The sequence below is a fragment of the Pseudonaja textilis genome, chromosome 10 (genome assembly GCF_049901715.1).
Source record: "Pseudonaja textilis isolate UNSWEBS1 chromosome 10, rPseTex1.2, whole genome shotgun sequence".
In the NCBI taxonomy this organism is placed as follows: domain Eukaryota; kingdom Metazoa; phylum Chordata; class Lepidosauria; order Squamata; family Elapidae; genus Pseudonaja; species Pseudonaja textilis.
This window is the reverse complement of record NC_141999.1, coordinates 12,202,611-12,216,187: the sequence shown is the minus strand read 5'-3', so window position 1 is coordinate 12,216,187 and position 13,577 is coordinate 12,202,611. Positions and strand designations below refer to the sequence as shown.

The window sequence follows — 13,577 nt, the reverse complement described above, 5'->3', positions numbered from 1 at the left end:
GTGTGCAGTCACTCGAATGAGATTTACAGTGTTTTTGCCGTAAACTGGCATTTACTTCCAGGTTCTGCAAAAGACGGTCCCTAGCGAATAAGGGGTTCACATAACAAACACAGCATTCACATAACAACTGTGCAAGCATATAATTCAAGAATATAGTTGAAATGAATTATGAGGATTGCTGTAATGAGATTAATAGCAGTTTTTATGATTAATTGAATAGACTAATTTTTCTTTTTGAAATTATTTGATGTAATTGAAGGGGAAAGTGCCATGCAAAATCTGACTTAAAAGGTATATGTGTAATGTGGTTGCCAGGAGATTATTGTTATTAATTTTTAAGGTGATAATTAAAAAGTTAAATGATTATTGGGAATTAAAGAGGAACTAACCAAATGATATATAAGGTATAGGCATGTCACACTCTAACTGGTGGGGGACACTTTTTTGAAATGTTTGAATTGAGATGGAGTTTTAGAAATGATGAAATAAGAATACGCGATTTTGCAAACCTGTCAGATAAAAGTATAAAGCACAATGAATACGAAGATATGAGAATGATTTAAAGTTAAAAGAAATAGGTTAAGAAATGAATTGAAAATATATAAAATAAGTTTTGAGGAAAGTACTTGAGAAAATTAATAGAAAATATGGAAAGCGATGATAAGAAATGAAACTAAATGTGAAAGATGAATGTGTAATCAAGGTCATGTTTATATGGAAAAGTGAAAGCCTGGAATAAAAATAAAAGATGTTTTTGAAATGTGAAAAAATAAAACTTAAAAAAAAACAACAACTGTGCAAGCAAGGTTGTAAAACCAGGTTCGGTCAAATGGTGGTTCTCTTTATGACCATTGCACTTCATAACCGTCATTACAGATAGTCCTCAACTTATGACCACAGTTGAGCGCAAAATTTGTTAAGTAAATTTTGCCCCAGTAAATTGTGAATTGCCTGTAACATGAGCTTTCTTGCCACAGTTGTTAAGTGAACCACTGCTGCTATTAAGTGAGTAACACGGTTGTTAAGTGAGTCTGGCTTCCCCATTGACTTTGCTTGTCCAAAGAACATGATCACATGAACCCAAGGACACCGCAGCTGTCATGAGTCAGTTGCCAAGGTTCTGTATTTCGATCATTTGACCGTGGGGATGCTGCAATGGTCGTAAGTGTGAAAAACGGCCGTTAAGTCACTTTTTCAGTGCCTTTGTAACTTCGAACGATCATTAAACGAATTATTGTAAAACAAGGAATAACCTGTATTGGGCTCAGTTATGATTGTAAATCAATGACTACTTGCAATAGATTTTTGTAGCCCGATCTATTTGGGGGAATATCAGATCACACAGTTTTCCGTTTACCTGCCTTTCTCCTGGTGCTCAGTGGAAGGTTAAGGAGCTTGGGGCTTTGGCTATTTCCAGCTTTTCTTTTCTTTCTTTCTTTTTTTTTGGAGGCTCTCTCCTTTTTTTCTCCCCCCCCTCCCCTTTCCTTTGGGGCTGCTGTGAAGGTCAGCATCAGAGACCAAGGACTCCAATTCATCGTTCTTGGCTCTCGTAGTATTAAGGCACCCGCCATTAAAAATAATTCCGCAGACTAGCCATCAGCAGACAGTGATTTGGCTTGACAGCTGTGCAATCAGCACTGGGCATGATGGCGAGGTGTACTTGATAGGCCAGAGATGGGGGTTTGGTACCGATACGTGAGCTAGGACCCCAAGTGATCCAAATGGGGAACAATTTGGAACAACTGCTTCTCAAAAAGATTGGAAAAGTGAGAGAACGTACAACACCTTTTTCACGCTATTCTTGTTTTTCTCCCTCCAACATCCAATGATCAAGAGCACTGGAGAATAAATTAAGACCAGACTTTTTGGCACAGCATTTATTGATTGATTTGTTGTTTGTTTCTATGAGTTTTTAGACTTGACAACTCCAAAATGACCCTGAGCGGCTTCATGGATTAGGAGAACACAGAAAAGAGGCCAGGTTAGATCAAAAGAACATCAGTCCCCTTGAAAGAACGAGCGAAACACTCTCCCTGAATCATCTGCAGCCTAAATGGTCATGCAGGCATCCTGATTCAAGGCCTGGGGAAAGGAGCAAGGTTTTAGGTTTTGCCTGAAGGCAGGTCTTCTGCAGTGGCTACCCTACCAACCTTCTCAACAACATTCTCTAGAACGGAGAGGTTGTGTCAGGCCCTTGTTCGAGTCGGACTCTGAGGGAGAGGAGGAACAGTAGACAGGGAGTGGAGATGTGGCTCCGGAGGTTGTGGAGGAGGCTGGGGAAGGGCAGAGGCTGGGTGGGCAGTCAAAGGAAGAACCAGGCCCACCCCCTCTTCATCCTAGGACATGTAGGGAGGAACGGAGAAGGAAACAACTTAGCTTATGAGAGAGGAAGCGGCCATGATCCCCCTCATTGGTTGCAGCTGGGGAGAATAGTATATAAGATAGATGGTTAAAACACAGCATTGCCAGAAGCAAAGCATGTTTTATTTTGGGCTGGAGTTATCTTGGTTGGCATCCTTCCAACAGACTGTGCCTTGTTATCTCCCTGAATTTGGTAATTACTTATCCTGGTCTGTTGTGGAAATTTCTTCATTGTAGTTTGATTGGTTTTTTATTTCACCTCTATCTGCTGATTAAGTTTGGACAGCATTGCTTTCTTTTGAAGACTATTTTTGAATATGTTTTATCTCCAACTGAGAATTATTGAACAGTGGGGCCAAGTTGGAGGCATTAAAGTACGTTTTGGATTTTGTTACGCTTGTGTTACACTCCAGGTCATCACAAGTTGAACAAAAATTACCCAGGACTCTTGGGTCCAGCAGTGGCTACTTGAGAAGAAGATGCAACATGAGCACCTCCTTCATGGTTTGGTGAAACCATCTTGTCTCTCAAGAGGTCAATACCACTTCATGGGCTGTAATGGAATATGAGGATGACCTTGGAAGATGGGGGTGGGGGAATGTTGCCTACAGCAGCATTCCCAAATCTTTTTGGCAACAGGGACCAGTTTCATGGAGGACAATTTTTCCACAGACTGTGGTGGGAAGACAACCTAGATCCGTGATGGTGAACCAACAGTATGCATGCCAGAGGTGGCATGCAGAGCCCTCTGTGGGCACGTGATCCGTCACCCCAACTCTGCTTTGCTGCGCATGGATGTATGCGCCTCCCGCTGGCCAGCTGGTCTTTGGGTCTCGCCACATATGTGCAGGGGGTCAATTGAAGAGATATCCTAGAGAAAAGGGAACTATGACCAAACATTTTGAAGGCTGAGGAAAGAGAACATCTTGCCAGCTGGACAACATCCCCCATCATCCAAGGAAATAAAACGAGATGCCTTCCGGTCTCTCTTGGAACTGGCCATCTGGAGCAGGGGTCTCCAACCTTGGCAACTTTAAGACTTGTAGACTTCAACTCCCAGAGTTGGCCCATGGGTTGGGCACCTCTGTCATAGAGAATGATCAGATAAATGGAGGAGGAGACCACAACTGAGTAATGGGTAGAGGAAGAAACATAACAGATAACAGATAGTCAGAGTTGGAAGGGACCTTGTAGATCATCTAGTTCAAACCCCCGCCAAAGCGGAAGATCCTACATCATTTCTGCCAGATGGGAGTCCAATCTCTTCTTGAAAGTCTCACTTCCGAAGGCAACTTCTGTTCCATTGGTTGATTGTTCTCACTGTCAGAAAGTTTCTCCTTATTTCCAGGTTGAATTTCTCCTTGTTCAGTTTCCATCCATTATTCCTTGTCTGGCCTTAGGGTGCTTTGGAAAATAGCTTGACCCCTTCCTCCTCTCTGTGGCAGCCCCTCAAATATTGGAAGACTGCTATCATGTCTCCCCTGGTCCTTCTCTTCACTAGACTAGCCAAGCCCAGTTCCTGTAACCGTAGAAAGGATCTGCCCTAACTAATCAGATGGTAAAACTAGACAGGGGGAGATTTGTACTTTCAGACTTGCAAGAGAGATGTTGGTCTCCCAAGTAAACCGAATGGGGAAAAAAGACCACAAGATGAGCTGAATCTACTTTGTTGTAAGGCTGCAGTAAGAGAATCTTGTGTATCTGAAGTGACAAATGTCTTCATTTAGTTGCTTTCCTTGGTGTCACATTTTGAGCATAATGATTTTGCCCTCTCCATGATGGTGAGTTAATGCTTGTGTGAGTTGGCATTTGAAGCTGAAATTATCCTTCTATTTTAGATTAGTCTCCAGTTCAGATTTTTTGGGGGAGGGGGAAATGAGTGGAGTTCCTTCTGAGCTTCTTTTACTTGTCTTTTGCAGAAAAAGAAATTTTAGACACAACGGGGGGGTGGATTCAAAAGACAGTTTCTGCACTTTAGCATTCAGACTCAAGCTTACCTAGTGGCTAGGCACACTGGGGCAAGTTTTTGACATCACAAATAAAGGAATGTAAACTCTACTTTGCATGAATGATCAGCCATCTCTGCAGCCATTTAATACAGGGGCAAGGCTATCTATAGAAAATATTTTGTAAAAGTGCCTCAATTGCAAATATATCCATTGGCCTCAAAGATCTGTTTATTTATTCAGGGCATTTTAGCAGCAACATTTGACTTAGAAGGCAATAGGGAGAGAAGGAGTAGAAATAATAAAATTTCACTAAGATTTAAGAGGCAATTGGGAAGTTTGTGAAGCCAAACCTGTAGGGAAAATCAGCATTTTGACAAAAGTTTATTGTGGAGTAGATGCTAAAAGCCACCTACAATGAGGGAATCTGTATAAGAACTCTGTTGAGGGAACTTTGACAAATGGAAACATGGATTTTCCAGTCTATTTTTTTAAATAAAATTCCATAAAGCAAATTGATAGACTCAATACTATTTTGCTACTATAGTTGGTAAAAACAGACTTGACTTACATTTTCATGTGTATTCTAGCTTAGGTTTGAGCAAATGCAACACAATAGGCCATGTCCTTCAGCACCGGTTTCTAAGTAACTATGGTTAGAATGGTTAAGGGTAAAGCTACTGATGGGGGTGCTCTATGCTAGAGATGGTTGGAAGAATAATAGAGAAAATTCTGCCTCTGTACCTTCTGTGCTCTGGGTCTGTAGTCTTTACCTACTACTTGGTACTTTTAATGTTTTTATGTGTATGGTTTTATTGCATTGTATGTGTCCCAGAATCACTTTGAATAGTGAGTTGGCTGGCAAATTTAATAAGTAAATACATATAAATAAAAAGTATGCTTCTTTTTTTTCCCTTTAGACTCCTGTTCTCCGGCAAGAAACATGGAACAAGTGAACTGACGTGAAATCCCATTCTGGTGAGTCTTTCCTCTGGTGTAGGGGTGAATGGGTGCATGGAGGGATAGAGCACACCCCTGGTCTTGGGTAGGGCGCATTGAAAATAGCCTTGAAGGACAGACAGAAAAGGCCCCCTCCTCAGGTGGGATTCGGGAAACATCTCAAACTAGCTAAAGGTAAAGGTAAAGGTTCCCCTCGCACATACATGCTAGTCGTTTCCAGCTCTAAGGGGTGGTGCTCATCTGCGTTACAAAGCCGAAGAGCCAGCGCTGTCCGAAGACGTCTCTGTGGTCATGTGGCCGGCATGACTAAATGCCGAAGGTGCACAGAACGCTGTTCCCTTCCCACCAAAGGGGTCCCTATTTTTCTACTTGCATTTTTAAAACGCTTTCGAACTGCTAGGTTGGCAGAAGCTGGGACAAGTAACAGGAGCTCACTCCGTCACACGGCGCTAGAGATTTGAACCACCTATATCAAACCAGCTAGCTCCCCCTTAATTTATACAAAGATAAAAGACATTCAGACTTGCAAGATTCTGTTCCTAAAGTGTTACAACAAAAGTAGTTTTTGGACAATATGGCATTGGTTTCTTGATCTGAGCTACCTTATAGGGCTGACAGGGAAAATGGAAGCAGCGATGGGTGTTCCTTCATCTTTGGAGAGTTAAAGAGATTTAAAGATGAAATGAATCATCCAGATCTGGAGGAAGGTAATTTAAGGAACCCTGAAAAAAAAATGTTGTCGGATATGGCTTCCATCTGTTTCTCCAGGATAGTGAGATACTTCATCTAGGACAATCTGTGCCCTCAAATCTCCTTTTTTACAGTCCTGAGAATTCTTCCCAACCTGTTTTGTGGGAAACGTGTGGCAAATTTTCCTCTGTGGGAAACCCATGAATGCACATACTTCTTTTCCTATCACTTTGCTTGTTACGTTCCACTTGATTTCATTCCTGTTCACCTGGATAGAAGTGGTGGAAACTTATTGAGGGGTGAAGGAAAGAGAGATGGTGGGGTCTGCATTAGAATTTCTCACTGCCACAAAAAACACGTTGTGTGTAGAGGCTACCACAAACCTGCAAAGTAGCAATAGGCTGAATTTGCAAGGCTGTGTCTCTTTCTGCATTTTTGATCTATGAGATCAATTCATGAGAATCTACCGCGTGTGTGTTTGACCAAGTTATTGTCTGGCTACATTTCTAGATGCCCCTTATTGCTCTTCCATTACTAATGAAGGGCTGCTGTGGGCAGGTGCCTTTGGGGTCCCTGTCATTCTGAATTAGGATATATCTTCCGCTCTGTGCTTATTTTTCCTACAATCTTCACTGCTCCATGCTTATAATCCTCAACTTAACTGTAGGAACTGTCTGGACAATTCTGTTTTTCTTTTTGTCCCCTCTACCTTCTGAAGGCAGGAAAGCATTCCAGCCACAGTCCGAAATCCCCAAATTAATCCAAAACCAGAATTAAATCCCCTTTCCAATATGGTTTGGCCTTTATGCCTCGGGTTTAGAGAAGGGTAAGGATAATATCTTAGGACAATCCAGATGTGCCTGGGGTTCAGCGTTCCAGCTGACACAAGGACCAATGGAGATCTCTCCATTCCGACCAATAACTCTGAAACAGACATCTCTCAAAGGTTCCTTTTATTTGGGTAGTAACTGGTACATCTGTAGAATCTGTAGAACTTTCATATTCGGGCTTCCTTGCAAAAGTAAAAACTACAAATCCATCCCCCATACCCATCACCGCATCACATGGCCCTATCACCAAAGTAAGACTTCCTTTTCACTATGTGCAACACTATGTGACCTTGAATCAGCAAAATAGTTTTATTTTGTCCAACTAGATATACTCAATGATTTCCCCCCTCCCACTTTCCCAGGTCCAATTGTGGCAGCATTGAATGTCAATATGGCTTCCAAAGCTGATACCTTGCTTTTCTGGTCCTTCCCTTTTTATTCCCTTGTCAATACTCCAGATCAGGGGTCTCCAGCCTTGGCAACTTTAAGACTTATGGACTTCAACTCCCAGAGTTCCTCAGCCAGCTGACCCCTGCTCCAAAGGGCCAATTCCAAGAGAGATTGATCGGAAGGCATCTCGTTTTATTTCCTTGGATTATAGGAAATATTGTCCAACTGGCAAGATGCTCGTTTTCCTCAACCTTCAAAAATGTCTGGTCATAATCATTTCCTTTTCTCCAGGATATCTCTTCAGTTACAAGTTCAGCTACCAAGGGAGTTGGGTTAATCCTGGAAACCCCCTAAACATCTCTACTGGTTCTCTCTTATTCCTGAACCTTCACATCCCTTTTTGGAATCTCCGTGAATGTCTGCAGATAAATGAGGGAAGCCTAGTTTCCCTGCAGACTCATTTCCTGTGATTTTCCTCTGCCAAAACCTTGCAAACTTGGCCTTTACACGATGCAGCTTTTTTACAGAAATGTTTGTGGAAGTGTCATTAGTCACATTCTGAAAAGGACTGAGTTGGAAGCCCAGGACTAAGCCAGGACTAGGCAGTGGTGGGATTCAAAAATTATTTACTACTGGTTCTGTGGGCGTGGCTTGGTGGGTGTGGCAGGGGAAGGATATTGCAGAATCTCCATTCTCTTTCCACTCCTGAGGGAAGGATATACTGCAAAATCCCCATTCCCTCCCCACCCCACTAACCTGCTTCCTAGCTCCGTTCTCCTGCGCAGGGCAACAAAAGAAGACCCAGCCGATCAGCTGGGACTCAGGGGGCAGAGAATAGATGGTGATGGAGCCAGTCAGAGCTATTATTTGCTGGTTCTCTGAACTACTCAGAATTTCCGCTACCGGTTCTCCAGAACAGGTCAGAACCTGTTACTGGCAACTGCAGTAAATCTTAGTCTAAGATAGACTAAGATTTATTGCAGCTGCCAGAGCTCTGCACACAGCCTTTCAAATGTCACTCTCTCATTTTTTTGAGTGAGAAGTGGGAATCAGTAATTTCAGAAAAAATAATTACAGGTCGGCCTTGATTTATGACCACAATTGGGGCTGCTCAGTTGCTAAGTCATATGGTCATTAAGCAAGAGATCATGTGACTGGATCCAATCTTGTGGCCATTTTGCCATGTTGGCTAAATGAATCATATGGTGATTAAGTGGCTTCCCCAGTTGACTTTGCTTGTTGGGAAACGGGGTCAGGTGTGTTATTGTTATTCTAAATGTTTGATGACTTTTCCTGTTTTGATGGAACATGTTTCATTTTGAAAAGGATCAGCTCCTTGCTTGGTTTGGAAGGGGTGCACTTCCTGCCCCCTGGTGTGCCCAGCGGGTATCCCTGACCTTCCTGGGTCCTTCTGAATCTTTCTAAATGTTGTTTGTGATCCATAGCTTTTCGGGTGCCTTCTCTTTGGACTGATGTGCCAAACAGGTTGCCATGCAACCAACAGAGAGCAGAAAGAAAGAACAGGATGGGGGGGAAAGTCCAACTGAATTCAGCAGCACTTGAGAAGAACAAAGCCAGAAGTGTGTTTTTCCTTGCGCCTCCTTTGAACCTTGTGTTGAATTGCATCATTGTTTTCTCAGCTCTGTGGTCACCATCATCAATGGGCTGCAGCAGCCAACACAGTTCTAGGCTGCACAAAACAGAAGGATAGAATCAAAAGCACGTGAAGTGTTAATACCACTTAATAATGTCTTGGTAAGGCCACACTTGGAAATACTGCATCCAGTTTTGGTTGCCACGATGTAAAAAAGATGTTGAGACTCTAGAAAGAGTGCAGAGAAGAGCAACAAAGATGATTAGGGGACCGGAGGCTAAAGCATATGAAGAATGGTTGCTGGAATTGGGTATATCTAAACTGGTGAAACAAAGGACTAGGGGTGAAATGATAGCCATGTTCTGATATCTCAGGGGCTGGCGCAAAAAAGAGGGAGTCAAGCTATTCTCCAAAGCCCCTGAGGGCAGGACAAGAAGCAACGGGTGGAAACTAATCAAGGAGAGAAGCAACTTAGAACTAAGGAGAAATTTCCTGATAGTTAGAACAATGAATCCGTGGAACAACTTGCCTCCAGAAGTTGTGAATGCTCCAACACTGGAAGCTTTTAAGAAGAAATTGGACAACCATTTGTCTGAAATGGTGTAGGGTTTCCTGCCTGAGCAAGGGGTTGGACTAGAAGACCTCTAAGGTCCCAATTCTGTTCTGTTCATCATTCCTGCCTTTTTCTGATGGGAAAATAGCAACCTTACTCTATCAATTAGGCCAGGAATCTTACAAACAGAAACGTTTCAGAAGGGAAGAAGCAATTTTTTGTCCCCTTCTCCATGATTTTTCATGCCTCTTCAGTTATTCTTTACTAAGCAAATTATATGTGTGTATTGTATACAGGTATACAGGGATGTGTGTATTGTATACAACTATTTGGTTAGTGACTCTTCAAAGTTACAATGGCACTGAAAAAAGGTTATTTATGACTGACTCTCACAGCATCCTCATGGTTGCAATGATCAATATTTAGGTGCTTGGCAACTGGCATGTGTTTGTGATGGTTGCACAATCTTGGGCCACGTGATTGCCATTTGTGACCTTCCCCCAGTCAATGGGAGAAGACAGATTTGCTTAACGACTAGGTGATTCACTTAATAACTGCAGTGATTTGCTTAAAACCATGGTAAAAGAGGTCCTAAAATTGGACATGACTCGCTTAACAACCATCTTGGTAGCAAAGAAATTCTGGTCCCCATTGAAGTTGGAAGTAGAGGGCTCCCTGTTTAAAGTATTGGTCGGTATGCACGGTATTGGTCGTTGTAGCTCAATTTTGGGTGCATCTAAAGAACTACTGTTACTTTTATTTGTTTTGTTAATTTTATTTTATTAAAGTTTGAGGGGGAAAAAAGCTTAGCCTGTTGCAGATTCAAACATCCCGGCTGCTGCATTTCAAAGATTGAAAAAAATGGTATCATCCAAATCATCCAAACCTAATATTAGTGGATTCATTAAAAAAATGGTTTAAGCAAACAGTATTGTAACAAACTATGGCATAGTGTAAGGAGTGAACACGGACTCTGATTAAGCCAGGATATAATTTCTTTGGGTTAAACCCACTGTAGTATGATATTTGCAAACTTTAGTATAAGGTGCCGCCTGTTGTATGAATCAAATTAGTTGGGGAGGTTATTCAGTAAACGATGGTTAAACAAACCAGGTTTCTTTCTCTCTTTCTCTCTCCCTCCCTCCCTCCCTCTCTCTCTCTCTCCACTTCTGGCAGCTGCTGCCCAGCGATGGGTTGTGTACAATGCAAGAAAAAGAAGGCGAACCAAACGCAGACCAAGAGCAACGATGGAGCCATTAACCCACCGCCCAACTCCTGCTATGATCCTAACTCCTCCCATCAGAACCCTCCCAACTTCACACGGATCCCAGATTTCAACAACTTCCCAGGGACCCCAGGGCCTTTGACTCCAGCTGGTCCTGGGGTCTCCGTGCTCTACCCAGCACCCTCCATTCACATGCCAGGAATGGGGATCACAGGTCAGTCTTCATATCGGTTTTCCTTTCTCTTTTTTCAGTTGGTTTAGTGCAGAGGTCCTCAAACTTGGCAACTTTTAAGACTTTGGACTTCAATTCCCAGAATTCCTCAGCCAGCTTTTCTGGGAGTTGAAGTCCACAAGTCTTAAACGTTGCCAAATTTAGATTATTTATTGTTAATCTGAATCAGTTTATTGTTTGATGATGACTTCTTTATTTATTTTATTTTATTATTTTATTTTATTATTTTATTATTATTTTATGTTATTATATATTATATTATATTATATTATAGTATAGTATAGTATTTTATTTTATTTTATTATTTTTATTTTATTTTATTTTATTTTATTTTATTATATTATTATTGTATTGTATTGTATTGTATTGTATTGTATTGTATTGTATTGTATTGTATGCATTTATAAATCTGGCCAACTTTTAATGACAGTGGGTATCCTAAAGTAAAAAATGATAATGGCAGTTTGAAAAAAGTGACCTAAACACCAGAAAGAAAAGCCAACCATTAAAAGATAATGAGACTTGCAAAACCTATCATCTATTGTTACTAAAGGTTATGGGCTGTGATATACAGGTAGTCCTCGACTTACAATGGCTCATTTAGTGACCATTCAAAGTTACAGTGGCACGCTCACGCTTATGAGCATTGCAGCATCCCCATAATCACATGATTTACACTCAGATGCTTGGCGACTGGTTCACTTTCATGACCATTGCAGTGTCCTGAGGTCATGGGATCCTTTTTTGTGACCTTCTGACAAGCAAATTGTCAACTCAAAAATATTTCTCTGGTCTTTTAGAGTTGACAGCAGAAAGGAAGTGGGGGAAGTAATGCATACCTTAAATATTTTCATTTTCATAGCTAGGCGGCTGAAGATTCTGGCGCGCAAGATTATTACTCTTGGCTATGGATGTGTCCCACTAGAGAAGATACATCCAGGAGGTGGGGGAAGACCAGGGTCAAGGGGGAAATGAATTATGTGTCTCAGAGTCGGCTGCACCCAGGTTATGCCAGCATTGTTTACTCCTAATAAATGATTTTTTTTAAAAAAAAACTCTGAGCGATGTGGCTAGAGACTCATGATTTGAATGGAGGTGGATTGTCGGAGCACTGACACAAATTCAGTGGGGAAGCCGGATTCACTTAACAACAATTGCAGTACCGTAGTAGCACCGAGGCTTATATACCGCTTCACAGTGCTTTAGAGCCCTCTCTGACTTAACAAACACAATGATTTGCTTAACAGCTGTGGCAAGAAAAGCCACAAAACGGGGCATAACCCACTTAACAAATGTTTCACTTAGCAACATAAATTTTGGGTTCAATTGTGGTCGTAACTCGAGGACTATCTGTACCACTCTTTGTCCAAGTGTGGCTTGGTTTGGCTTTCGTCTTCCTACTCCAGGCTGGGAAGAGCCACAGGCCCAGAGTCAAATCAGCAGAGGCTTCTGGATCGAAGACGAGAAGAGAACCTGGGTCCTGGGGTAGCCATAGTGCTTAGACTTCATAGTGTGTTATACCACTTCATAGTGCGTTACAGCACTAGGCAATTTACAACCCCTGTATTTCACACACACACACACACACCCAACAATCTGGGTCCTCATTTTACCGACCTGGGAAAGATGGAAAGCTGAGTCAACCTTGAGCCTGGTGAGATTGGAACTGCCGAACTGCCGGCAATAGGCAGTCAGCAGAAGGAGCCATTGTACCAGACAAATTTAAGAGGAAGAGCCACAGGTGGCCATCTAGGCAGAGGAAAACATTTTCAAGCCATTAGAAGACACTATGACGCCGGGGTGGGCTGCTGGGTTCGCAGGGGCTGGAGAGCCCCCCCCCCAGCTAAGATCCTGTGCAGTTCAGAGAGCTTTTAAATCCCACTCCTGGCTAGCCCCGCCCACCCCGCCCCTTCCAGGAATCCCCACGTGGCCCGTTTTGGATGCAGGTAAGTGCAGGGCGTGTGTGGAGGTTCGGGGAAGCCGGAAATGGACCTGTTTCCAGCTTCCAGAGAGCCTCCGGAGCCCAGGGAGGCCATTTTACCTTCCTGGAGTCTCGAGGAAAGCCTCCGGAGCTGAGGGAGGGCAAAAACACCCCATCCCCATCGTGATGCAGGAGGCCGACTAGGCCACACCCACCATGGCCACACCCTCCGGCAACCGGAGGGCAATGAACCCTTCGCCAAAATTTTTGAAGCCCACCCCTGCTATGACTTTTCACCCTTTCTGTCCAACCGTTCAAGAAAGTGGGGCATTGAGGGTCTTCTACGGACTCAGGATGCTCTCAGCGGCAACGCGTCCGAGGCTGAGTTTGTCCTCCTCACGCTTCTTTTCTCTCTTTGCAGGTGGCGGAGTGACCCTTTTTATTGCCTTGTATGATTATGAAGCCAGAACAGAAGACGATCTGACATTCGTCAAAGGAGAGAAATTCCATATCATCAACAACACGTGAGTCTTGGGTTCCGACAGGATGGGAACGCGGGGCCTTTTCCTTCCTGAAGCTAAACAGCATTGATTTTTTTCTGGATGGCGACTACCAAGCAAATGACATTGCTTTCAATTTCTTCATGGTGGAATAGAAAGAAAGAAAGAGAGAGAGAGAGAGAGAGAGAGAGAGAGAGAGAGAGAGAGAGAGAGAGAGAGAGAGAGAGAGAGAAAGAAAGAAAGAAAGAAAGAAAGAAAGAAAGAAAGAAAGAAAGACAGACAGAAAGAAAGAAAGAAAGAAAGAAAGAAAGAAAGAAGGAAGAAAGGAAACTAACTCTGGTCTTAGCCAGGAGGGGAAGAGGCCTGGCTTTCTTT

General features: G+C 42.7%; 1 protein-coding gene across 7 annotated transcripts in view; it reads left to right on the top strand.

Annotated features, from left to right (window-relative positions):
* The window catches only part of FGR (FGR proto-oncogene, Src family tyrosine kinase), a 67,931-nt gene that overhangs the window by 32,540 nt on the left and 21,814 nt on the right, over positions 1-13,577 (top strand). For 5 of the 7 annotated variants that reach the window (XM_087939725.1, XM_087939724.1, XM_087939727.1 and 2 more), the window contains exons 2-4: positions 5,228-5,285; positions 10,501-10,763; positions 13,124-13,226. In XM_087939725.1, the coding sequence (XP_087795851.1) occupies positions 10,514-10,763; positions 13,124-13,226 (353 nt within the window). In that variant the 5' untranslated portion in view covers positions 5,228-5,285; positions 10,501-10,513. Of the gene's footprint in view, positions 1-2,774; positions 2,896-5,227; positions 5,286-10,500; positions 10,764-13,123; positions 13,227-13,577 lie in introns of those variants that run through there. The other 2 variants (XM_087939728.1, XM_087939726.1) reach the window with 2 other exon arrangements.